This window comes from Panicum virgatum, chromosome 7N (genome assembly GCF_016808335.1).
Source record: "Panicum virgatum strain AP13 chromosome 7N, P.virgatum_v5, whole genome shotgun sequence".
Lineage (NCBI taxonomy): Eukaryota > Viridiplantae > Streptophyta > Magnoliopsida > Poales > Poaceae > Panicum > Panicum virgatum.
Window position 1 is genome coordinate 34,599,458 of NC_053151.1, and position 26,971 is coordinate 34,626,428.

The window sequence follows — 26,971 nt, forward strand, 5'->3', positions numbered from 1 at the left end:
CCTCGTACACGACTCCTTCAGCGGCGGCGTCTATACGTATGCAATGATATGAGAATGTATGCAAAAATAATTTGAAACTTTGAAACAAACTCCAATCTATCATAATTACTACTACCCGAATAACTCAACGTCCATAACTCTGCATAACCCGGAATATCCGGACTAATACCCGGAGTTTCCGAGTTCCCAAATCCGGAGTCTCCGGGCCTAAACCCGGAGTTTCCGGGATGACAATTCCGGAGTATCCGGGATAATACCCGGAGTATCCGGGTTCGGCACAAATTTCGCCCCCAAAACTGAAACTTTGATTGAGGCAAAACCAACCTACAAAACTTGAAACCCTTCTAGACCCTAGTAGAGTGATTCATAAGAAGATGATTGACCCAAAGGAAATCGCTTAACACATTCTAAAATGATCAAACCACTTAGCCCTAGCTTGGGTACCTTGAGGAAGCTTCCCTTGCAAGAAAAACTCGAAAATGAAACCGCCCCAAGGTGGAATACCTGGAGAAGATGATTCCCCACGCCGATAGAGGTTCCCTTTGCCTTGGAATCAACTTGAAATGGAAGATCTTGGGGTCTAGGGCTTAGGGAGAAAGGAGGACTAGTGAAGGAGAGAGAGAGCACGGGAGAGAGTGAGAGAGGAGAGTGAATAACGGTTTATAACGTTTCAAAACAGTCACCAAACCCAAGACATGTGATATAGCACTTCAGGTCCGGAGTATCCGGAAGAATACCCAGAGTATCCGGGTTAATCCGGAGTTTCCGGTCTAATACCCGGAGTATCCGGATATTTCCGGAAGTTCCGGGTCCAATTCCGGAGGTTCCGGTTTCCCCAGACTCCAAGAAATGAAACTGAGTTTGAGCAGAGTTTCGACTTGATTTGCGACGGATTAACTCAGGTCACTAACTAATCAGTTAAATCCTAGTTTTTAACACTCGGGTGTTACACTTTCTGCCTCGATTCGCCTTCTCCTTCTTTTCCTCAGTTATACAGAGCACAAAGCAGGGGAAGCTACTGGTGTCCATGACAAGTGATCGTCTATGATGATTGTCCATCCACTATGATCGACAGAGAATTGGGGACTCACTCGATCGATCGGGCAGCATTATTTACAGGGAGAGTGTGTGTGTGTGTGGGGTAGCTGTGGATGGAGAGGTAGCAGCAGCTAGGGCTAGGACTGGTCGAGGAGGTTTTGGAGGTAGAGGTTGAGGATGTATCGGCCGGTGGAGAGGACATCGAGGCGCTTCTCGCTCGGCTCGTACCGCCCCTTGCGCTGCTGGTACCGGTGCGTCACCGCCGACACCGTGTACGCCTGGCCCTCGATCGTCACGCCCTCGCCGCAGTGGATGTTCTGCAAGCATGCCAAGGTGCCAACAGAAAACACAGGGATGAACTCAGACATTGTGTCATATACCGGGTGAACACAGGAGCAGAAAAAACAGTAATAAATAGGGTAGCAAAACTGAAAAGAAAACTAGCAATGAAGCTGGCTAAAGCGCATACGTTTTTCTGTCAAAAAAAAAAAGCGCATACGTTTTCTTGCTCCTTTCTATACGCAAATTCCTAACTGAACCTCAGTCCACAGTTTTACATATCTTTCTGGAGTCAGCTGCTTTATGCAGATCAATAGCTGTGACTGTAGCTGTTCAAGCTCGCGAGATGAGCAGAGAAGAGAGAACAAGTAGAGGGCCTGAGCAGGACGCTGTCGCGAGTTATGTATACATGTCGACATGATTAGAGCTGGGCAGTGTCATTTTTGGGCGGGCCGCGGCACGATCATTTGGCACGACCCAAAGCACGTCACGGCACAAAGTATTTTGGACCGTGCCGGCACGACACGAACACGAGGGTCGTGCCATGCCTAGAATTTCAGCACGACGGGCTATATGGCACGACCCGCATTTTGGGCCGTGCTTGGGCCGGCACGGCACGAAAACAGCCCATCGGCCATTACGTAGCCCCTTGTTCTATTATGACAGTTAATTTTCTTTTCTAATTAACAATAATCATGAAAGAAAATATTATTCATTCAAGAAAATCATGTAATTTTCATACCATGGATAGTTTATGTGCTTTCTAATTGCAATAATAATATTTCTATATCGATGCATATAAATCCAATTGCAAGTATCCGGAGGGTCGTGCTTGGGCCGGCACGGCACGAAGGCGTGCCAGCGTGCCATGGGCCGTGCTTGGGTTTGATAATAGACTTGTCGTGCCAGCACGGCACGACACGATGTGCCGATCGTGCCTAAAAATCTAAATCCGACACGGCACGAGGCACGAGAGGGCCGGGCCGGGCGGGCACGGCACGGCCCAAGTCCCAGCTCTAGACATGATTACCCAATGATGTCACATACTTACAGTTGGTAAAAGCTAAGGAACGACTGGTCGCGCCCCGCGGCGAGCGCGCGACCGCCCAGCCCAGCAGGCCGCGTCCAAACCGGCCCATCAACTCGCCCCGACATCCCCTCCCCCATTCCAAATCCGGATCCAGGGTTGTTTCCTCATCCCGCACCGGCCTGCTCCTACGGGCAAACCGCCGCCGCTCCGCGCATAGGTGCTGCCGGCGGAGGTTGGCGGACCGGCAGGAGGACCTGACGGGGTTTTGCAGAGGCCCCTGCTCGGGTGGATCTCGAGCGGGGAGCAGCGGCGGAGGCGGCTGCGAGGAGTAGCGGCAGAGGCGGCATGGCGGGAACTTCCACCAGCGGCGCTGGAGAGGAGGCCCCGCCGGGAGGTGCTGGCCGCGGCGGCACCGGCGGCTTGCGTCAAGGGAGGAAGGTGCTTGCGATGCGGGGTCCTAGGTCGACTACCTCCTCCACCTCCGCGGACCCAGGATCCGATGACGACGCAGCGAATGAAGTCGTGGGTCGCCCGCGAACAAGGGCGTCGAGTCGTGGGGGAGGCGCCAACTCCCCGATGAGGGTAGCGCCCGGCACGGCACCACATCCCCCTGCTGGGAAATCACGGTGACTACTCTCTATTCTCCAATTTTTTTCTGCCTAGTTGTTTTGTTTAAGGTAATTTTGTATCAAATTGCGTGGCAACTTTGTATCATTTTTTTCTGCTTATTCGGACCATGAACATTTTAACCTGAAAAAGGAAAAAAGAAACGAGATAGAAATGCAGTTTTGTTCACCATTTCACTGGCTGAAAAAGAAACGAAAATATCATGGGCATAAAGAGTGCTGTAGCTCTTGGTGTAAACCTTCGTCACAAATCAGGTATGGACAGACCAAAGTGACTTAAATAATTCAGTCGTGTACATTAACCTAGCCACAGAGGTTTCACAACTTAATTTAGCTGGGCTTTTAAGGAACAAGAATATTAGAAGTACATCAGATATTCCAAATATGGATACCAAATAAAGTTACAGTATCAAACCAAATATTAGAAGTACATTCAGTCAACTGAAAAAGCACTCTCTGTGCATTAGATATGTCTGTGCATAACTGAAAAATCTGAAGGAAGCACTCTCTGAAAAAGTTACAGTATCAAACCAAATATTAGAAGTACATTCAGTCAACTGAAAAAGCACTCTCTGTGCATTAGATATGTCTGTGCATAACTGGAAAATCTGAAGGAAGCACTCTTTGGCTGAACATATTCCTGATTGTGTTCCTGCTCGCACAAAAGCCCATAAGCACATGGCTGAACAGCAGCCATCAGAATCATCTGAAATGTCAAGAATACATTGTCATAGCCATAGTTCACAAGAGTTTCAGGTGGCATTCCAAAAATTGCATAATCTAAACTGAATATCAGGTTATCAACTACTACAGGGCATGCATGAATGAGTGATTACAGAAACTGCATAATCTGCAAAAATCTGCAGGGAGCAACACAACTAAAGAAGCACTAGACACTAGACACTAAAAAACCACTAGACACTCCTACCTCCACTGCCTCCTAGTATTTTCAGCTAGAATTTTAGCACGCATGGCCTCGACATATGCCCTCTGTGTTTCCAGCAACTTATTCATTCCTTACGCAGTAACTTATTCTGTTTATCATGGGGGGTTATTATTCAACTAGGGATTATTATTTTCAGAGGATGATTTGTTGACACTAGGACCCACTGAACTCTGTTTTTTTTCTCTGAACCCACATAGCAACTTGATTTCTTTTCCAGCAACTTATTCATCCCTTTCGCAGCAACTTATTTTGTTTATCATGGGGGTTATTATTTTGTCTGACACATTTTCTTTATGCACTTTTTTTATAGCATGGCCCAAAAACGCAATATTGAAGCTACTAATATAGCCCCGTCTCCAAAGCGAACAACTAGGGCTACTTCTAGAGCAGACAAGGGTACTTCTAGAGGCAGTGTAGTGAATGATGAAACGACATAAGTTGATGAAGGAAGAAAGCACGCAGAGCAGGTATCATTCAGAGTAGAAAAACTATGCTGCATGAATCTTTTTTTTATGGTTAACTTGTAGTATGTCTGCTCTAGCAGCTTTATACATGAATTATGTGGTAGCTTGTATGGATCTTTTTTTAAGCAGTTTGAATTCATGAATTGTGTGCAAACTCATTAAATGCTTCGTTTCTTCTTTTAGGATATAAGGAAAAAAGGATCAGCGAAAAGACTGAGCAAGATCAATGAAAATCTCAAGGGTAATCAGAAACAGCGAATTGCAAGTGTTGGGTTTGAGGGACTCCTTGAAATAAAGTGCAACATTGTTCCTGAGAAGTTGTCAACTGGGCTAGTTAACAATTTCGACATCAACAAGTCCGAGTTGGTGATCCCTTACAAGGGGACAATAAAGGTGGACGATAAAGCTGTTAAACGAGTGCTCGGGTTACCAATGGGCCCGAACGCTGTTGTTTATGAAAAGAAGAGTTATTCTGATACATTCACTGAGTTCTATCAAGTTTTCGGCCATGAGAATGATCATAAGGCACCATCATTTGTAGAAGTTGAAAAATGGTTGTCTGGTGAGGGAAAGAATTCAATAGATGACAAATGGTTGAAGGTTTGGTTAATGTTTGCAATTAGCACCTTCTTGTGCCCAACATCAAGCCCAAAGTTGTGTGTGAGGGCTTTCCATTCCATTTCAATCACCGAAGAGATTAAAGGATACAACTGGTGCAAACTAGTAGTGGACAGACTCATTAAAGGAATTGCAAAGTTTAAGTCTGGGAAGCGAAAGTTTGTGTCCGGGTGCCTCTTCTTCCTTACCGTATGGACACTAGACTTGTAGCACCTTGTCTTTTTCATTTTTCAGTCTCCCTTTTTCTTTTTTCTCAAGACCTGACTACCTTTTTTTGGTGTTCAATATGCTCTTTTTTGTGCATGTAGATATTGTATCTAGATTCACTCGATGTTGGTGATATCGTTAACAACGACTTGGAAGTAAGAGCCGCTGCGTGGACGGGACAACTCGTCTCCAAAGTCTGCCTCATGGATAAGCTCTCCGAGACTCAGTTCGGCAAACTACAAGTAAGATTCATGCACAAATATCCTTTTCCAAGATTCATGCACAAATATCCTTTTCCCTCCAACTTTCTGCATGTGTGGGAATTAGTAACTTTGTAAATATCTTGTATGTGTAAGTAGCAAGTTATACATGTGTTGGATACACATGTCCAACACATGTACAGAGTCACAGAGTTATACATGCAAAGTTATATACTGCCTTTTGTAAACCAGTAACCTTTTTTTATTCACTCATGCCCATCTTTTCTCCTTTTTTTTGTACAGCTAAAGCCAGATCATTTAAGAACAACGATGATCCCACCAGAAAGGATCCAACAATTCATCGATTCAAACATGCCGGAATCGGTCATTGTTGTATGTTTCTGCCCTCCATCCTTTTTTTCTATCATCACGTATCATTTTTCTCCCGCATTTCTCTCATATAATCCAACCATCTTATGTTTTTCGTGCTGCCTTATGTTTTTGCAATTTTTTTTTTGCAGAATCAGGAGGTCCTCAAAAGTGCACTGAGCGAGTTCAGCATTGCAATCAATCAAGCTTTTGTCAACCTTACACAAAAGTTGTGCCAAGTGGTACAACAGCAAGAAGCACATGCAGAAGGAGGTCAAGCAGGCCCCAGTACCTCTAAAGGTACCCGGGAGGTTAGGAGTAAAAGGAAGAACGACATTCTGGAAGAATCACTCGGTGAGATTAGGAGTGATGAAGAAGACTCCAGCAGCGGTGAAGATTATGCCAACTTTGACTCTTGTGACACAGAGGGGGACGAAGATGATGAGAACAACGATGGATTTGGAGATGATATCAATTCATCACAAATTGACCCAAGAGCTACTGAGAACGAAGGTATTGACTAACAGCATCGCATATGCTTCTTATAGTTTTATTTTTCTAACATAAACATTTTCTTTTTCTTTGATAGTGCAAAGCAAGAAGAAAGTTAGATTTGAAGATGTAGATAACGCAAACAAGCAAGATGTTGACATAGAGTACAAGTCGATGAAAGGCAATCAAGGTAAATATGTTGACATGATATGTTGGTAGCAAGATCAATGGAAATCTCAAGGGTTCTTTATTATTTTATCTTCGCAGGATCTGTCTCTGGAGCCTCATGTAAAGATGAGACTGCTAATAAACAAAGGAATAAAGACGACCACAATGATGGCGGTTCAAATGATGGGGCCAACGACCGAAAGAAGACCAACAAAGCCAAACCAGCCAGCAAACAATCAGGTATGCAACTTGTATTGAAGGCCTCCAACAACTTGTATTGGTTCAGTAGCATATTCTCTTTTTGGAGACAGCAGCAACTTATGTTTTATGTTTTTTTAAGTATCTGCTGAACCATCATCACACAAAGATCAGTCTGGTGATAAATCTAAAGGTGCGTCATCCAAGGATGATGATAAAGGTGCAAAGGACGACGATAAAGCAGCAAAGGATGACGACAAAGCATCAAAGATGATGTTAGCATCAGAGATGATGGAAAGCAAGGCAAACATACGTTTTTTATCAGTCCAGCAGCAATTTTTGTATCACTAATTTTTTGGTTGAACCAGCAACTTGGATTGAGTTATTTAGCAACTTATGATTTTGCTTAGCAGCAACTTATGTTTCGATCTGTAGCAACTTATATTTGACCACAGCATCTATTTTTTGACAGATTTTGATGAAGCACCATCACCTAAAGAATGAGGATGGTGACAATTATCAAGGCACACCACGCAGTACGCAATCGGGCACACAATCCAGCTCTGAGTTTAGCGGATTGTCACCGATTACACCAGCAAATCGGTACAGGCTTTCGGGAGGTATGACACTACTGGACTTAATGGCTACACCGCCTGATAGGAAGCCTTTGATCTTTGAACCACCTGAGTTCCTTGATGTGCTGCTCGTGCCCAATGAGAAGGAAGTCTTCAATGATATTGTCGAAAAGGAATTTAAAGGGGCGAAGGACACGGTCCAATGTCCGATGAGATGGATTCTGAACCGAAAGAGCAAGCAAAAAAGTTTGAGGCCAAGCTTCTGGAAGATTTGTTGCAACCCCTGCCTGTGGACAATCTTCCGGAAGAAGTGCCCAAACCCAAGAGAACAAAGAGAAATGCGGAGCAGTCAGATGTAGTGTCAAGGAAAAAGCTTGGTAGCACAAGAGGGAGAGGCTTGCCACCGGTGGTGCCCAAATCCAATACTGCAAAGGAGCAAGATGAGGGAAAGGTAGAGCCGCTTCCTGGTGCAGCAGCGACCAAAGTGTATGCGAGGAAGTTTACAGAAAAATCAGATATCATCCCAAAACAAGCTGAGGTAGCAACTCACGCATGCAAATGTGCCCCATCACATTTTTTTTTGCAAACCAGCAACTTATGCTAATCCATTTTTTTGTCTTCATTACATAGACTGCAACCCAAACACTTGGTGATGGGTGCACGGAAGCTATGCATAAAGCAGCAATAGAAAAGGTAATAGCAACCCATGTTTTCTTTTCTTCTCATTTTTTTCAATCCGATATACAGCATGCAAGTGCTAATTTTTTGTGCACATGTATGCGTTCCAATAGCAGCGTGTCGACAACTTGAAGGACAACAAAGGTTTCAAGAATGCACCCGATGCTCCAAGCTTCTCACTGGGATTTACAGACAATGAGGATTCTCAAGAAATGGACAAGGGTCAACTTGCAACAGAAGATGAACTGTACAGCATCATATGCAGACACACTAGGCACGAAGAGGGGTATGGCAATATACCTTGTTCTTATCCCCCCATCTTTTTTTTCCCGCCCATCAGTCATGGAGAAAACCTTTTTCTTGTTTGGCAGCACAATATTCTTTGAATCCAAAGAGATAAGGATGGATTCGGATGTCTATTCGAATGTCAGATTTTTGGTCATTTTTCTTCGATTATGGACAAATAAGATATAGAATTTACTATGTAAATTCATAGCCATGTATTTAACATTGATCTTGTAAAGATTCATAAAAACTAAACCTCAAATTTATCATATATATTCTCAAATAATAGATATAAAAATTCGAATACGGATCGGATACGGATACGAATCTTTTTTCACCTTTTTAATTGTAGGGAGCAAATAATACATAAAAAAATTTATACAAAATTTTATTCTTATGTGTAATAATATGCTTGATAATATAAAAAAAGATTAGCATAAAATTTTAAGCATATCTATTTTAAAATATCAAATTTGTTCTAAGAATTTGGATGTTTAGATCCATCCTTACAAAGAGATAACACTTACAACACCTGAGGTAGCAGCGGGCATGGTTATGGGGAGATCGCTAGGCACCAACGCCATGCATCTCGGGACTTACGTGCTGTCACAGGACCCTAGAAAGAAGAGGACAAAGATAATGTCCCCATGGGTGTCGGTAATATCATTTTCCCCCTTTTGACCCCTCTGACATCTTTGTGTATCTTATCGTTTTGAAAGTATCTCCCCATGTGCATATCTGAGCATTTTTTGCCATATATTTTTTTTGCTACAGATCCAAATGATGACAGGGCCCATGAACAGCAACATTGTCAAGAACGCTTTTGAGTTTCGCGATTCAAACTATGAAATGGTAAAAGCACATTTTTCTTTTTCTTGAAAACTTTGTGCTGTCTGCCTAGTGACCTAGTTTGCAAACTTGTGTTGTATGATTATAGCAAATTTTAGCCCATGGAACCCATTGGTAATTGCAATATTACTAAGGATTAGTTTTCCAATGTCTTTGTTTTCCGATTTGCAAATATTAAGAGTAATGAGTAGTTTGTGATTTGCAACTTTCAGAGTTATGTAGCTTTCTGATAGCAATATTCAAAGTTAGATATTTGCAACTCGATTTTCTTTTCCAGCAACTTATTCATCCCCTTAGTAGCAACTTATTTTCTGTTATCATGTCAGTTATTCAACTGATTTTTCTACAGATACTCTTTCCCGTGCACCAAGAGAATATAGTGCAGCCGGGCGGCGATGGCCACTGGTTCGCATTTGCTGTAAATATTCCAGATAAGAAGTTTCAAATCATAGACTCTCTAAGGAACAGCGACAATGCTGAATTGAGATGGAAAGCCAATCAGGTGCGTGCAAAAGTGATTACCCTATGGAACAAGTACACATCTAAGGTTCAGGGGTGCAAGATTCCCACCATTTACAACTTCGAGACGCAGTTCATTGAGGGGTACAAGCAATTCGGGATGTAAGCACAAGTCACTCTTATCTTTTTATCCTAAACTGAATTCCAAACTGTAGATATTGTAACATTTTATAAGTTCTACATTATCTAACATTTGTCTCTATTTTTTTGTGCCCTCAATCTCAGTCATGATTGCGGTTTGTTCACCCTCAAGGCTATAGAGCACTGGGATGGACACAACCTCCCAAATATGATGGAGTTTGATGAAATGAAGCTGAGGAAGCGAGTTCTTCATGTGTGGTTTCATAGCCCGGCCAACAAGCTAGAGAACAAGACTGAACTATTCTCAAAGGGAAAAGGAAAGATACCAAATCAGTAGGCTAGGAGCAGAGTGGGGAAGGGGAGGAGAGATGTCTGTATTTTTCACATGATGCATATACTCTGTATATAGATGCTCCCATTTTATTTTTAATTGATGCTCAGATATGCTCAGATATTCTGTAATATACTTGCAAGCAGTTCAACGGAAAACTTGTATGCAATTTGTGGCTAGTCCAACAGCAACTTGTGATTTTTTCATGATGCATGCACTCTATATATAGATGTTCTCTGTGGTTTTAAACAATGCTCGGATATGCTGATCGTTTTTTTACCCTCCACTTTTCCTGTGTGAGAAGCAACTTATGTAATATATGGAGGTATTCTTTGTGATCAGCAACTTATGTAATATATGGAGGTATTTACAGTGTCAACTTGTGACCAGCCCAACAGGCAACTTGTCTGAAGTCAAAACAACAAATTGTGCACAATTCTTTTTTTTTGAAATATCAACTTCTGCACATCATATCTGCACTTTTTTGTGTTTTCTGTTAACTTAATTCAACATGCAAGCTGCAATTTTCCAATCTTTTTTTTCATACGCCACCATACACAAAGTTTTATTAAAAGTATATTTATCCATATATATAGCAAGTCTGAAATATACAAAAGCATTAACTATTCATTATTACATCACCACACACAATGCTTTAATAAAATCATAAATCACTAATTGCAGTTTAATAAATTACAAGGAAGTGGAAAAATGTTAGATGCATCCCCCTGCAAGACATCTTATTTTTTCACGCAGCAGCAACCTCATTTAGTGATTTATCCAAGAGTTATTTTGTTTGCTTTCTTGCCGGCTTGGCGGGGCAAGTCGATGTGGTATGTTCTGTTGAACCACAATATCCACACGGTGGTTTTTTTGGGGGAAGCAACCATAACCCTGTCTTGTATCTCTTTGACCTTGGACGCCCTTGCTTCTTTGTTATTGGTGGGTCCCCAATCTTAGCACCAGCAACATGCGAGCCTGAAAAGTCAAAACAATTTCAAGTTGTTAGGAGTAATACACACAAGTTGCTAGAACAAGGAGTACAAGTTGCTAGGCTGAATGAGTAGAAGTGGCTAGGGGCAAGGAAGTATAAGTTGCTACGTTCAGTTAAGACAATACACACCATTAGGCTGTTGTGATAGATTTGGATCCCCACCCCCTCCGGTTGATGAGCTTGTTTTTTTTGCGCGATTTGTTCTGCGGCCTTGGCGCAGCGGGTTATTCAATATCAACTTGTTCACACTCCAGCCCCGGAAGAACACTTGACGCTCTCCTTTTCCCCAAAGCAACAAACTTAGATTGTAGGGCGCTTACTTGTTTTGATACTATGGCATATCCCTCGTCATCAGCCATAAAAGGTCTCACAATCTTATTAAAGTTTGTGCACATTCTGCTGTAACGTATAACATGCTTCCCATGGTCTGTAATCTGGGCTTCTTGAAGAGGCTCGTTTGCGGCAACTTCCACCCCACTATCAACCACTGGCTCAACTGACCATCGAGGGAGAATGTACCGATTAGGCACCTCGCGGACTGCAAGGGCGTCAAAAACCTTCAATATGTGGCAGCAAAGCACTACATCTATCTCAAACTTGCAACAAGTGCAGCTATACAAGCCCTCCACCCTGGACGACGTGACCCTGAATGTCCGTGTCCCATACAACAGATCGGGGCAACGCCTGTATGGAACAACATCTATCAAGTCATCCCCTTCAACACGAACAACATAGTAGCTCGAACTTAGCTGCAGCTCGTGTTGAAACACATTGAACAACCTCCTTGTATACGCTTTCTTCATCTGATGCTCCATAGGGTGCCCCGTCAAGTAGTGTGGGACCTTCGTGGCTGTGGCCGCCTCTTGCAAATCTTGCTTGCTGAAAATCCTTTGTTGTATCTTCTTATATTGCTGCACAAAGTTGAGTATCGAGTTCTTTGGGTTGACATAGCGCTTCAGGACAGCATTGAAGCCTTCACTCCGTGCTATTGTTTGGAGGAAGGGGAAGAAACAATGCATGAAATACGCAGGGGTCCAACAATGTCTCATGTCATACAAATGTTGGAACCTCTCATCATTGTTGAGCTCATATTTATCCAGAAAAGCCTGCCACTTCTGCTCAAACTCTGCTGGCGTGAAGCTATTGTCAATACAATCCTTGAAGTCATCCACCAACTCTTGCTTACCATCCCCCTTGCTATCCAAGAAAGGACCCATTGTATTCCTAGCATTTTCCATAATGTGCCAACGGCAATTCCTATGAACTGAACTGACAAATACCTCTGCGATAGTAGCCTTCATCGCAATATCTTGATCAGTTATTATATTTGCAGGATCCTTGCCGCCCATTGCTTTCTTGAATTCAATAAACAGCCAGACAAAACCCTCAGTCTTCTCATTCCTCAGAAAGTCGCAACCCAGCTGGATTGTTATGCCATTCCTGTCAATCCCTGTTAACACAATACAAATTATTAGTATTTTTTCATAGCTGAAGCCTATCAACTGGTGCAGAATAAAGATGGCAACTTATGTGCAACTAGTGTGTCAACTTGTGCTTTCTCAAAGTAGCAAATTGTTCAAAGAGTATACATCATTATAGTCAGTGTGATAACCAGTATTTTTTCTGGACTCCAATATATAACAATCAATGAAAACCATCAATGGTCAAACTAGCATTTTTTTTGCTGGACATACATACCTATGAAAGGAGCACATGACATGTTGTAGGCATTGGTCAAATAAGTAGTGTCAAAGGACAAACAATCACTATACAGCTCATAAGCTCTCCTTGCTGCACCATCCACCCAAAACAGATTCTCAACCCTGTCAAACTCATCAAGAGTGTAACTATAATAGAATTCCGGATCTTCCTTCTTTAATTCTTAAAAGTACTCAAGCGTCGCCTTCACATCTTTACCTCTATATTCAGCGCGGTACTCGACACGCAAATTTTTAGCATCACCTTCGGTGTATGGACAGTTTTCAATACCTCCATACAACTCAGCCATTATCTGGTAAGCACGAGTTGTCGTGATGCAGCATCCATGGAGCAACTTGATGAACTCTTTCTCTTCAGCTGGTATGTCTCTGTGGGACTTCAAGTATTTTGTGAGCGAGAATTTTCTTAAACGCTCATGGTTGTGCTCCCTTTCAAAGTTCACAATCTCCCAGTGTCCAGGGGATGTCTTCCTCACAATCATGCGAGCTGGGCAGTGCGTCCTATCTACATAATCCCTGCGTCTTTGCCTCACAATCTTTTTCTTAGTTATTGGCCCATCATCAGCAACCTTCTCTTTTTTGTTGACCCCAGCCTTCTGGCAAACATAGATATACTTTGTCTTTTCATTGGCCTTCTTCGACTCACGGGATGAGTCGATCCTTATAGAGAAACCTGTATGACGGGCATAGGAATTGTAATAGTCTTTGGCAGCATTAGAACTATTAAAAGACATGCCTACAAAAGGTTCCTGCGGAGTGGATAAAACCTCAACACCATCCTCAACATCAACTTCATCTGCGGTTGTCTCAGCCATGGGAACTGTCACACCACCAGATTCAGCCGGGAGCACCTTTGATGCTGAGTTGCTAAGTTGCTGAGTTGCCAGTTCAGGAGGAGCTGAGTTGCTTGGCAGATGAAGGGTTTCATTGGATATTACAGGGAGAGTCAAGTTGCTGCTGGACACATGTGCACCTGCACCACCTGCAACACACATCGGTGGGAAAGCTGCACCAGAAACTTGCTGCAACTCAAGATCTGAAGGGGATGCAAGGAAATCATGCTCTTGTAGTGGCACAGAATTTAGATCAAAAACCTCACTACAAGTCATATTGCACCTAAAAAACAAAAATATTAAGTATAAGTTGTCATGCAAGGAAACTCATAATGTATATAGGAAGGCACACAAATACTAATTAGCACAATACAAGTTTCTTTTTGTAGCCACAAAAAAATAAACACAAATTGCCATAAAAAAAACTCGAAATGTAGATAAGCTGCAGTCTGAGGAAACATAAGTTGCCACAAAAAATTGAACACAAGTTGCCATCTCAGGACTGCAATACATAAACCTATATGTTCAGAAGAGTCTTGTAAGGGGGCACCCATCCTGTTGATCTATTAGACGAAATTAAGTCCTAATAGTTTATTTACTGATCATTAGTCAAGAGGCATCATCTAAAACTGCTAGCAACTTGTGTGGATTGCAACAAATTTGTACTAATATATAGATGGACATAAAAAATTATCTACAATTCGAAGATCATAGGGAAGATTTGTTCAGATTTAGGAGGATTAGATCGAGCAGATGGGAAGGAAAGAGCACGAAAAAAAGTTGCAAACCTGCAAGGAAGGAGTTGCAGATCGGGGAGGTAGGACACAAGTCGCGAGGGTCCTGCTGCGGCCGCGGTTGCCCTCCCGTGCGTGTCTGCGAGATGCGGCGATGTGGGCTGGATGGATGGATGCGAGATGCGGCGAGTCGCGGTGGATGGGGCGATGGGGGATGCGGCGCGCCGCGGCTGCTGCGGGCTGCCATTTAGCAGGGTGCTGAGTACTGCCAGTGGCTGCAATTGCTGAAGCTCGAAGGAACGAGAGTTCAGAACAGTTAGTCTGATCAAAGGGCGCATCAATTTTGGGATGCTGATGCAAATTCAGTTGCTGATTAGGATTTAGGAGTGTTAGAGGAGCAAAACATATGTAAGTAGATCTCAGCAATGCAACCAAAATTTTGAACATGCCAATGCCATGCGGTCTACAGGCGCAGTGCTAATCTATTTGGCCAGAGTGTTAGTGTTGAATTTGTTTGTTGCAGGCTTGATCAGCATTTTGCCATCTGCTGCGGAGTTTAGCCCGGGTTTGGTATAAGATGCCGTCAGAAATATCATTTTTTTTAGCAGGTTGCATGGCATGAGCTTACTCCTCGAGACTTCCGGATATAATTTTTTTGACGGAAAGGTGAAAGAATATGCTCACTGTCGTAATTAACTAAATGTTAGGTGCCTTTTTCTATGCAAAAAGCTACTATAGTTGTTGTAGCCAGCTTACTGTGACTGCGAGTTGCTTCGTCCCCAAATGGAATCAGTTTCTGCTTACGTGCAACCTGACCCGGCCTGCACCAGTCGCAGAGTACACCGATGGAATGCAATGTTCAGAGTTCAGGTGAAATCCTACGTGGCAACTTAGCTGCAGCGTATACGCATCCGATCTGATGAAGACGAAAATTGCAGTAAATAGATGGGAGAGAGAGAGAGAGAGAGAGAGAGAGAGAGAGAGAGAGAGAGAGACGGACGCGTACGGTGGGGAAGCAGCGGACGCCGAGGCAGCGCGGCGGCGGCGTGATCTCGACGACCTTGAAGGGGTGCTTGTGCTCCTTCTCCCTGTCCCGCTCCCGCTCCCGCTCCCGCCCGTCCTTGTTCTTCCTGCACACCACCGCGAATCGTGGCTGCAGATTGGAGAAGCAGCAGCAGCAGCAGCAGCAGCAGAGATCAGCTTGCTACAGAGTTGAGCAGATCGAGAATTCCCCCACTGATCTGAGTCTAATTACAGAGGCTCACCTTGTGGTACGTGAAGGAGGTGGAGGCGACAATTCCGACCATGGCCATGCCGGGCCGCGAGAGAGCTCACTCGCTTCGCTTCCTGGTGGCTGGTGCGGTGCCCGAGGAGAGTTCGATCGACTTCAAGGCAGATATTTTGTTTGATCTGGTGGCGGCCTTGTTCGGCTGGCGTGGCGTGGGCGCGGTACGTTCCAACGAGCACGTCGTGGTCAGGCGGGAGGGCCTGGTTTTGCTTGGACGATTGGCATGTGGTCGGGCCTCCCTGCGGCTCCGTTTCTTTGCGCTGGAGCTGTGCAGGCCGCATCACACAACACAGACGCAGTTTCAAGGGGCTGACCCCCCGAAAGACTGGACACCGTACCCATTTTTCTTCAGTTTTGGATGGCCCGTTTAATCAGCTTGTTGGAACGTTGGGTCTCTGGGTTACCTTCCCCACTGTGCGGTTCTGTCAACAACAACGACTCAATACAGTGGTCTGGTTGCCTTGCACTTGCACTATCTGTTTTTGGTTTCGCAAATTGGCAGTTCTTGGGGGTGTCAATATGTGACAGAACCGCCAAGTTAAACGGCTTAATTAAGCGTAATGACCATCATTTGAACGCATCAGGCGCATTAGCTTAATTAAGTGTAACCTGACAGTCTGTTTCCAACCCACAGGCCGATCGAAACACACCAGAAGTCTCGCGCGACGGCGAGCACAGACGGTACCAGCATAATATAATTTCACAACATAGATAATGACATAAATATTTACAAAACAGCTTTAAATTTAGAATTTACATTAAATAAATGACAGCAGCGGAAAAGAATATGACCTGAGGAAGATTTTCATTAGAAACCAACTGAAATAACTTGATATAAAACAATAACTACGGAGACGTGAGGACGTCACATCGAGCCCACGGATGTTAATCCTGGTTAGCTTTTATACTTGAAACAGGGTAAACAACAACCCCTGAGTATACTAATACTCAGCAAGACTTACCCGACTTTTGGGTATACTTAGCCCACATATCTAGACATGCAAAGCTTTCTGGCTGGTGGATTTATTTGCAGAAAAGCATATAAAGGTAGATCCTTAATTTCAAAATTTTAGCTCCACATTATAGTTATAAAGTTGCTACACATCTATGATTTGCAGATCCATAACAATCAATGTGAAAACATAATTGATTAAATAACATCAACATGTATCATATCATTTCGTTTCATTTCCTTACTACGATGTGACTCGAAGATCAAGGTGCTCATGTCCGAGAGCGACTGACGGCGAATCGATCCGATTTAACCTTGCAAGGTGGACCTAACCAACACGGCACGTATTTGCCCCGTCGGACAATACAAACCAACCATTCCCCTCCCCGCCTCGAACTACAGGAACCAGCCCAACGACATATGGTCAGCCGAGCTCAACGTGAGACCACCAAAAGTAAACATATGCATCCCTATTTCTCCGCGACTACTCAACTACGGGTGCGGGTTCCTGTATTTTCGAAGCAAGGCAGTACTCGGCTTACCAGTTTCGACTACCTCCTACTCCCGGTATGCGGTTAGTACAAATCAAACATGATCAGCAGGGCCGACAACGGTACGGTCCTTAACCGACACAGACGGGGCTAGACAGTTCCCGTCCGGTCTCCAATTCTTTTCCTTTCCTCCATATTCCAATATTCCATAATCAAATCATAAAGACATCCTATATCTCGCGAGTAACAGGACATTACTCGACTTCTACCGAATCCTAATTTTAGCATGGCAAGGATAACGACATATACATACTAGTATTCCGACCAATGGAACCTAGGCATCATGCAACTAGGGTTTCATCCAACGCCTAGAAACTTAATGCATAAGCAAGTAAATACATATATAATATTTCATAAGTTAAAATAATAGGTTATGCTCCGGGGCTTGCCTGGGTTAACACTGAGTCAGTGTTAGTTAGATGACACTCGCTTGGCGAGTATTCCGGTCCAAGCATGTACTCCTGGTTCTTTGCTCTTCTGGATATGTCCACCAAACATCGTCTTCGTGTTCGGTTCCAATATCACGTCCTTCATATGGTTCATCTATTGTACCTAAATGAGATGTATCAATGCGGATGTCTGAATGCATGGTAGTATAGTAGATGATACAGCAAAAAGAACAAGCGAGGCTGGCACAAAGTCACGATTGCATGGACACGAGCATAATGCTATGTAATGCGATACGATTACAAGAAAGACATGACTGGGCAATCATTTATAGAGTAGTAACTCAACATATCTAACTACACAAGACATCATGATCAACAGCACAAGAAAGCTATACTAACTTCCTAAACAAGGGGGAGTAGTTTCCTATAGCAATTAAATCATGGTTGGTTAATAAATCAACAACTCAGCACACATTCAGTAGTAAATTCAATAAAAATTACATCAAACAGAAGGTAAACAGAACTATCTATCCTGCAAAATTCATCCCAAAACTTGTAGCCAATTATCTAGAACAATTTATGTAATCAGACAACTCCTACAACAAGATTGAATTATACAGGTTAGACCAGAGTATAAAAGAAGCTCAAACTTTAACAGTAGGTCTAAAAAGGGAGGAATTAGCTACTGGGAATTTTTCATGATTTTATCTACACATAATTAATTCTGAGAAAATAAACAAAACATACATCATATTTAAAAGATTCATTTTTAGCTCCTGTTCTAGTCATGAATTGGGACTCAAACTTCATGGAAAAGCTAAACTATTTAAAAAGAACACTCAGAAATATTTTCATGATTTAAAAAACAACATAACTTATTTCTCATAACTAAAGTCTACTAAACAAGGATTAAATAAAATAAATAGCTACACAAATCTATAATTAATTAAATTTGTACAGTGGTGTTAATTTAGTATTGGTAATACACAGAAAAAGTTTCATACATATATCTAAATTAAAACATCCAGAAATGAAAGAATACATTATTCTACTAGATCTAGCCAAGACTAGGGTTTCATCTAGTTATAAGTGTTAACTGATACTCAAAATTTTACACAACACTAAGAATGGCATGTATTAGCTACCAGCCAAAAATCACTCATATATGTTAAGTAGAACTCCTAGAATAATTATAGTCTATGAAATCTAATTTTTTCCTAGATTAAAATATATACAGAAAATAAACATGTGCATGTAATTAAAGTTGTAGATCTAGTAACAAGGAAGTCAGATAAATTGAGTTTGCATTTTTACAATTTTTCTACGAATTTATATCGAATTTACAAGTTTTCTGTTTTTGAAAACAAAAGGAAAAGAAAACGAACTTTTGCATCTAGGCCCCTGGATTTCTGTTTCTTCTCAGGGGAGGTCCTTGGCGGACGGGACAGCACAGAGGAGGGTCGGGCGGCTGGATTTCTGGCGTTTTTGCTCGCCGACGGCAAGGGAGATGTGGGGGAAAAGGTAGAGGGGACTGAGACGAACCAGTAGAGGTGCTTGGTGGGGGCGAAGGCGGTCTGAGGAGGGCGGCCCACAGGCGCCGGCGGCCGGCGGTGGCCCTGTGCCGCGGCGGGGCTACTCCGGCGGCAGGGAGGCGGCTTGGCTGGGCTTGGGAGCTCCGTTGGGGCGAGGTGAAGCCGTTCCCGAGGTCAATCGGAGCCGTGGGTGGGTGGAGGTGGGAGCTCGACGGTGGCCTAGGGGCGGCGGCGCCCCTGCTTCGTGGTGGCGGCGTTCTGGTGGAAGAAGCAAGGCGAGGCCGGGTGCAGGAGCTTCAGAGCGGCGATGGGGAGCTAGCTGTGGGGTTGTTTGGGCGGAGGGAGGCTGGAGTGGTGAGCTCCGCGGGAGCAGGGGTGGCGGCAACCCTGGCGGGCGGCGACGCCGTTCCAGAGCAGGGGAGAGCTCGAGCTCTGGCTCTAGCGCGAGGAGAGGAAGAGGCGAACTCGGAATTGGCGTCATGAACCAATGAGGATAGCTGGAGCGGCGGCGAGGACAGTGGTGCGGCGACGCGTGGCTCGGACGTCGAGAGCGGCGACGGCGAGACGACGACGTTCGACGGCGTGTCGCGCGTTGGAGGTGCCAGGGAGGCTGGTTTCGTCGAAACCAGGGGCGCGGAGGACGGGTTTGGCCGAGGGCGCGACGCGTGGGACGGCCGGGGGCCGACGCCGGCGACAAACGCCGTCACGGCGAGAAAACAGAGAGGGAGATGGAGTTGATGGCAGGCTCGTAAATAAAGCGAAGTTCAAAACCCTAGTTTTTAAACTCAATTTTTCTCCTTCTACATGGCCTCAAATGAAAAACTCTTGAATACCAAAGTTGTTCAAAATTTCGAAATCTACAACTTTTGTTTTAGGAACTTTTTCATTTGAACACTGGTTTGAAAGATAAAAATTAAAACTTGAATGCATTTGAAATTATTGTATACGCTTCGAAAATCAACTTTTTGTCCCAGTTTTGTGTAGCAACTCGAAAAAAATTTGAAAACGAAAGTTGTTCGTCTTTTGAAAACCTATAACTTTGGTTTTGGACAAAAATTCATTTGAGCTATATTTTAGAAATTATTGTCAAAGCAGATTTGTTTAAAATTTGAAAGATTGTTTAAATCTTTAAAAAAAACATGATTCAAAAGACTTGTCATTTCATGTGTAAAATTTCATTTTCTCACTTTACTTCAATTAGACTTTGGTTTATCATGACATTAGTGACATGCCATAACAATTTCATATGTAAACCTTTATTGGTTTGTGAGTTATTGATTGCCAAAGTGCATAAACATGGGCACATACATACACACATACACATGCATGCACACATAAATGTATTCGATTCTATTTTTCTTGGTTGATTATGCATAAAATCATATTTAATATTTATTGCTTAGTTTCTAAATACCATGACCAATTTTGCTTTGGTGACCCAGGCAAAATATCGAGGCGTTACACGATGTGCCGAGCAGATGCTCATCTACGGATGATCGGTAGACCAGCCACACACCACAGGCAGCCGGAAACTGTTCTCCTTACAGCACAGCACCAGCCTCTGAAGCCTTTCCCGCTCGCTCGTGCCGACCGCGGCGCCTAGCCAGGCCAAAGGGTACTCTCTTACCATGTGTGGTACTAATCTCAGGCGGCCGGCGGCGGATCGGACACGCATCACATGGCGCAACAGTCTCTCAACGCCATTCGCACGCCACGAGCGAGCTCGCAGCCCGGATGCTCGATCCGAGGGCCAGACCGGCAGCCAAGCAAGATCGTACGTCGTCGCCACGCGCGGCGGCCGGCCGGCGGGGAATCCCGATCCGCCGCAAGCCGGCAAGCCGCATGTGCGCCGGCCGCCGGGAGCCTGCGTGCGTGTCGCCGCCGCGCGCTGCGCACGGGGAGATGGCGAGGGATCGAGATGCTTTGATTTGGCTCGGCTCGAAGGATAATGAACTGCGCACGGGATGCTGGAGGTATCTGCTACTATCTATCTGTACTCACCACATGCGCATGCAGAGCCGCTGATGAACTTGTTCGAAGTAGCCAATCCGTAATGCTGTTCAGACTTCAGACGAGGGACAATTTGGACAGAGCCGTATTATGATGGTCATCGTTAGTATGGTGGTGGTTTTCTCTGAAGGGTTAACCATGTCGGCTAGCTAGCAACTGGGTCTGGCTGCATTGCACGCATAATTGGGACCTGTCATCAAGTTGACCATCGAATAAGTAGTATGATTTTTACCCCCTCGAACTGGAGGCTGAGCGCCTGAACCAGAGGGAGAGGGGCAACATCTATTCATCTGCTTGTTTTTGCACAGTAGACCATCAGGAGAGTCAGATGGAATCTGTGCTCTCTCTTTTTTAAACAAAAATCTTTTTTGGGACCTTTAAATACTTATGCATTTCTGTTGTTTATCATATCATATCCACTGCCTTTCTCCTGCAGTACATCAATTATAAGCTGACATGCAAGTTAAAGAGAAAATCGCCTTTACGCTTTCAGTTTTGAATGCCAGCACAGCAGGCCGGTGCCATCCTACGACAAGTCGACAAACTACGTACACGTACGCTTGTCTTGCAAAGATCAAAGCATCACAACTGTATCGCAACAGATAAACTACAAATGCATTCAGATATAGTTTGGATGGACTAGCTCACACAGGAATACAGGAAACAAGAGTCCAAACCTCATAGAAATAAAAAATTGTCAAGCCCCACATGCTGCCCTAACCACCGCTAAAGCCCCTTAAAGCCTCAACGTAACCATAACTAATGCTGCCAAACATTATCACGGTTTGCTCTGAACAATCATCACACACCATCATTTTTTCGTGTCCCTGATGAATTCGAATGTGTGTTACTGTTGTACTCCCTTCGTCCCACAAAGACTGTTTTTTTTATAAAAAAATTAGAATTACTAGTAGTGAAAAATCATCATGTTATCTCTAATTATCTATAGCAGTTATGATTGAAGATCACGTTGTTTAGTTAGTCTATAGATCCTCAATAAATGCAAATAATGCACTGGAATTAGAAAAGTAATATTTGCTTTAACATTTGACTAGCTCTTTATGCCCTTCTTAATGCAATTAGTTCTTTATATTTGGTATTGCTTTAATTAGATGAACTTACTATAATCTAAACGTCCAATCTTTTTGTAAGATAAAATTTGAAAGATAAACAAACAGTCTTTCATGGGACGGAGTAAGTAGTGCTGTCTATCTCAGTGGCCAGCAGCGGGCGCGGAACACAAGCCGGGAAACTTGCGCGGTTGCGCCCAACCGCCGGCCACTACAATAATCCCGGTAGGTTTGCGGCCTAATCCGACAGCCCTACCTAATCATCGTGCTCTCTCTCTCTCTCTCTGTGCCCAAGCTCTAGAAAGGAGCCAAAGCTAGCGGTAGCTAGCCTGCCTACTCACCATGCATGCGTGCGTGCGCTTTGCTAACTCCCATGTGGCCATGTGGATGCGGTCGCACTGGCCGGCCGGCATGCACGGCGTTATTCTATCGAGCCGCTTCACCCACTTTACCCAACAAAACCCAAATGACAAACACGTTACGGTTTTACAAGCATGGAGAGCATGCAGTAGAAAATCACATGAATAATGACAGTGATTTCTATCCGAAGTGGCTGAAAGTTCCTTTGACCGAGCATGCATTTCTCTGTCAGTAGCTGTTCGTTGGCATTTCTCATTGTTCCACTCAGTGCTCGTAGAAATGTTGTATGGCAGATTAACAGTTAATTTTTTTTTAACCCGTGGCCTGATGCTTCACGGAACCCTGCGGTCTACACACTGTCTTTGCAAATCGGAGCGAGTTGTTTTTTTGCCTTTGTGTCTGTCAGCAACTACCTGCTTTGGACAATGCGAAGCGAGGATCACCTGCTGATCACCTGTCACAATGTCCGTCCCCGCCCCTCGTCTCGGCGCCCTTTTTCTCTTTAAACAAACGCACGCTTCTAAAGCTTGTCCTCAAGCCATGGCGACCCTGCTTCTAGTCTTACTTCCCCTATATATTATATACAAAGTGTGGCCTCTTGTTCTGTGGCCACACCTGCATTCTGGCACCACGCACACTGCTGCTCTCTGCTCTGCCCTCCATTGCTGCAAGAGCTAGACTGCAGAGCAGCACCTTGCCGCTTAGCTTCGGAGATGATCAAGCTGAGGTACTCCAAGAAGCTGTTCAGGAGGAGCTCCTCCAAGAGCAGCGCTGCCAGCAGCAGTAGCAGCGACGGCGGCGATGCCGGCAGCGGCCGTGGGGAGATAGAGTGGGAGGTGAGGCCGGGGGGCATGCTGGTGCAGAAGAGGGACGGGAAGGGGGACGTCGAGGTCATCACCGTCCGGGTCGCCACCGGCTTCTCCTGGCATGACGTCTCCATTGGGGCTACCTGCACATTTGGTGAGTATTCGTACTTTCGTAGTGTGCAGAAATTCTTTTGTTTGCTGCTCATTTGCTCGCCAATCCTTTCAAGTTTGCCCAACGAAAAGCCATCTGATCTTTTCGGTAAAGTTGTGTCTGAGATTGGTAGAATGTGTTCCTGGGAATTTGATTTGACCATGATTTCTTTTGGCCTTTTTTCCCCCTGGGGCTTCTCTCCAATGTGTTATTAGCGCACCTTTTGTAGTAAGAAAAGATGAATATCACATATACAAAGCTTTTTTTTCGAGAATACGCAGGAGAGCTGCGTATCATTGCATTAAGAAGAAAAGAAATGAGTTTTTTACAACGCGGGCCATAAGGGGCGCACGCACACCTCAACAAGAAAAAATAAGACTATACGACACTACAATACAACCGAGAGTCTCATGAAAAAGCAGCCTAGCCAGGAACAAAACTACTCGTTCTCAACTGGTGAGGCCAACCTACCCATATACAAAGCTCTTTGTATAGACACGATAAAGGCTTTGGAACTGGGGCTGGGTACATCTCAAGTTGGTTCAATCAAAGTTTCAGGTTTGAAGTGTGCGGATGCGTCAGTAGAGATCGATGCTAGTTGAGCTGTTCGGTTCTAGATGGACCCCGCATTGCAATGACCTGTGTGTCGAGTTCACCTGAAAAGGCCATGCCTCCATTGTTCAGTTGTAGTTTGGCCCCTGATGGATGCTGAATACCGAAAGTAAGAATCAGCTGCGACAAGAAACTGAACAGGTCAATACAGTTTGGCACAACCTGTGGTTTTGTTTACACAGCCAGATCCACGCATTGTATGCACATTTCTCATCATGCATTGAGCCTTCTGAAATCCTAAGTCTTATCAGAGAAATATGAGAGGCATGATATGTCCACTTGCGAGGTCACCTACTCCAGCAATAAAATGACTGACGAGTGTGTCACCCTCAACAACTCAACAGGCAAGGCACCAGATCACTGCTGGTTGTTCATGTAATAAAAAAACACAAACAGTGACATGGGCATGTCTGCGTTCTGCACAATGACCAGCCTCTGCATACCTGCAAGCATATGCTGGTGATCCCGAGTGGAACCTTCCCATATTTTGTCACCTAGCAAAGCATAAACAGTGAACAATTGTGCTTGTTTTTTTTTAAAAAATAATGTCTGTCGCTACATAGGAATAAATCAAATACATCCATATATAATCATTTTGGCTCGAGATCTAACGTGTGCCCGTGCAAAATGGTTGCAGGGGAGCTTAAGGTGGTGCTGTCCATGGTGACAGGGCTGGAGCCGAGGGAGCAGAGGCTGCTGTTCCGGGGCAAGGAGAGGGAGGACAGCGACCATCTCCACATGGTGGGCGTGAGGGACAAGGACAAGGTGCTCCTCCTCGAGGACCCTGCCCTCAAGGACATGAAGCTCCGGGCCGCGCTCGCGGCCCAGGCCGTGCAGAGCCCGTATCAGAACTTTATCAAGGTGTAAGTCCGGCCCGGCCTGGCCTGCCACTACCCTAACTGAATAACTGATAGAGTAAACCAGTATCATCATCAGCTAGTTGCTCCTGTTGGTAATCGCCTGCTATTGATCAGTGCTAAGTACCACTCCATGTATGGGCAAAGGAAAGCCCCTCTTTTGTGAGAAGAGTTAGCGTAGTACATGATGATGCACTTGTAACCGCGCTGAGTGTGGCTGCCATGCATGCTATGTAAGGTTGTTCAGAAAAAAATCAGACTTAGATCACGCATGCCTAGCAAGTCCCACACAGAGTTTCGAAAGGCCTTAGCCTCCAAGGCTCCAACTATAGTGGAGATAAACTATTTTTCAGCTTTGGGTGATGAACCGATGCCTATAATTGGTAACTCCTTGGGCTATCCTTCGTCGGCTATGTGTAGTGTACATTGTTCTGCGGTAAAAAAAAATCGATCGCCTATATTCTCTGACAAATTGCTGGACTGACAAACGGTTGCTTCAAATTTCAAAGAAGAAATTGGATCTATACCATTAAAAAAATTCAAAGTTAGATATATACCATCGTGACTCACATGTTATTGACTCATGTGAACCCCACATGTCAGTGAGATAATGATGATATATATCTAACTTTGAGATCTTTTAATGATACATATCCAAATTTTCCAATTTCAAAATGACAGAATCTAAGGCGCCGCGTGCACCGTTGCTGCCAGTCCAAGAAATTGGGTGTCCGGCTGGCTGTAGTACGCTGATGGCATGAGGCTGCAAGTGCCAAATTTACTCCCTCCATCCTAAAAAGAATGCAACTCTCGTTTCTCAAGAAGTCAAATAATTTCAAATTTAACTAAATTTACATAAAATATTATTAATATTTTGTCATGCCCCAACAGAGCGCGCCATCGACATGAAGAAGCGTCGCTAGGAGTACGCCAACGCCTTCCATTGTCGGTTGGACAATAATGTCGCTGTAGGTGGGCCTGAGGCCGGTGTGTGTGGTCGGTTACTTAGCCCGTGTAATGAAGGGTCTGTTTGGCAGGGCTTCGGCTCTTTCAAAAACAGCTCCGGCTCCGGCTCCTCAGATGGAGCGGCTTCTCTGGTGGAGTTGGAGCCGTTTTAGAAAATGTTTGGCAAAACAGCTTCACTTGTTAGATTGATGTGTAAGCCGCGTGAAGCCACGATTTCATGGCTTCACCTTGCCTGTGTAAGCCGCCGATGGCTTCAGGACCGGCTTCACACGTGAAGCCGGTTACAAAACAAACGTTTGGGAGGGGTTCACCTGGAGCCGCTCGTGAAGCCGCTGGTGAAGCCCTTCCAAACGGGGCCGAACATGGAAGACAAGAAACATAACAAGAAATGAATCTCAGGACGAGGAAGCTGTCCTCGCTCTGCCCCAATCCCTGTGTCTCGCTGTGAATCGCTCACGCCTTTGTCGATCGTTGGCCACGAGGGTTACATATTTATGTTTACAAAATATGTATCATTAGATTAATTATGTAATATATTTTCATACTAAATCTATTTGAAAATTCAAATGTTAGTATATTTTGTATAAATTTAGTTAAATTTAAAATTGTTTGACTCCAGTTCGATTTTTTTAGGACGGAGTACAGTTCCGATTCTCGAGGACTGATATCTCTGAACTCACTGACCATCTGACGCTCAACTGATATCTGTCAATCAATCAGAGGGCGTCATAGACTTTTTTTTAAATAATAGCAGGAGCACTGTTCTGTCATATAAGAAGAAAAAACATTCGTACATAACGCGTCGAAGCGTACACCACAAAAACAAAACACACACAACACAACACTAAACTACCACTACCTGGGAGAGAAGCTGAAGCAAGCCGTCAAAATTGCGCCGTCGTCACCAACGCTGGGTCACGTCATAATCCGCAGTCCGCTGCAAGTCCGAGCAGCCACCTGAACTCCTCCACCATAGGACTGTCACTCTCAAGCCGCACACCCATGATCGTCGATCCCCCTGCTCCAGTGTTGAGACAGCAGAAAACTCCCATCACGGCACCAATGAAAACCACTGATCCCGGCCACTCTCCGTGGGGGCCTCGCCTCACCCACCGCCTCTCCTCTACCAAGGGCTCAGATATCTGAAACCACTTTGAGAGCACCACTTCCGCCCAACCGTCACCGAGGTCACCAC

General features: G+C 44.4%; 2 protein-coding genes across 9 annotated transcripts; one reads left to right on the forward strand and one right to left on the reverse strand.

The window, feature by feature from the left end:
• Positions 1-882: 882 nt before the first annotated feature.
• LOC120682168 lies at positions 883-15,656 on the reverse strand. 8 transcript variants are annotated; one of them, XR_005678249.1, is made up of 6 exons: positions 15,498-15,656; positions 15,239-15,385; positions 14,287-14,516; positions 12,646-13,781; positions 11,077-12,397; positions 10,517-10,931 (listed from the first exon to the last, which is right to left on the reverse strand). XR_005678249.1 is itself a non-coding variant. In XM_039963944.1 (4 exons), the coding sequence occupies exons 1-4, from the start codon at positions 15,543-15,545 to the stop codon at positions 13,590-13,592; spliced, it is 483 nt and encodes a 160-aa protein (XP_039819878.1). In that variant the 5' UTR covers positions 15,546-15,656; the 3' UTR covers positions 13,517-13,589. The 8 variants fall into 8 exon arrangements, 4 of the variants coding, with proteins under 4 accessions (XP_039819880.1, XP_039819879.1, XP_039819882.1 ...); XR_005678250.1 differs by lacking the exon at positions 15,498-15,656 and adding an exon at positions 14,989-15,148 and having other exon boundaries at positions 12,646-13,647; positions 15,239-15,377; XR_005678251.1 differs by lacking the exon at positions 15,498-15,656 and adding an exon at positions 14,989-15,148 and having other exon boundaries at positions 12,646-13,647; positions 15,233-15,366.
• Positions 15,657-22,963: 7,307 nt separating this feature from the next.
• Positions 22,964-25,209, forward strand: LOC120682170 (BAG family molecular chaperone regulator 1-like). The gene is made up of 2 exons (XM_039963949.1): positions 22,964-23,344; positions 24,591-25,209. The coding sequence occupies exons 1-2, from the start codon at positions 23,098-23,100 to the stop codon at positions 24,818-24,820; spliced, it is 477 nt and encodes a 158-aa protein (XP_039819883.1). The 5' UTR covers positions 22,964-23,097; the 3' UTR covers positions 24,821-25,209.
• The last annotated feature ends 1,762 nt before the right edge of the window (positions 25,210-26,971 follow it).

What these genes read in the sequence shown, in the direction of transcription:
- LOC120682170 (XM_039963949.1), top strand. Translation starts at nt 23,098, where the DNA reads ATGATCAAGCTGAGGTACTCCAAGAAGCTGTTCAGGAGGAGCTCCTCC. An exon ending in TGGGGCTACCTGCACATTTG is followed by an intron (nt 23,345 to 24,590) that starts GTGAGTATTCGT and finishes AAATGGTTGCAG; the next exon opens with GGGAGCTTAAGGTGGTGCTG.
- LOC120682168 (XM_039963944.1), bottom strand. Translation starts at nt 15,545, where the DNA reads ATGGCCATGGTCGGAATTGTCGCCTCCACCTCCTTCACGTACCACAAG. An exon ending in CCTCCTTCACGTACCACAAG is followed by an intron (nt 15,386 to 15,497) that starts GTGAGCCTCTGT and finishes TCCAATCTGCAG; the next exon opens with CCACGATTCGCGGTGGTGTG. An exon ending in CTGCAACTCCTTCCTTGCAG is followed by an intron (nt 13,648 to 14,286) that starts GTTTGCAACTTT and finishes TGTGTGTTGCAG; the next exon opens with GTGGTGCAGGTGCACATGTG.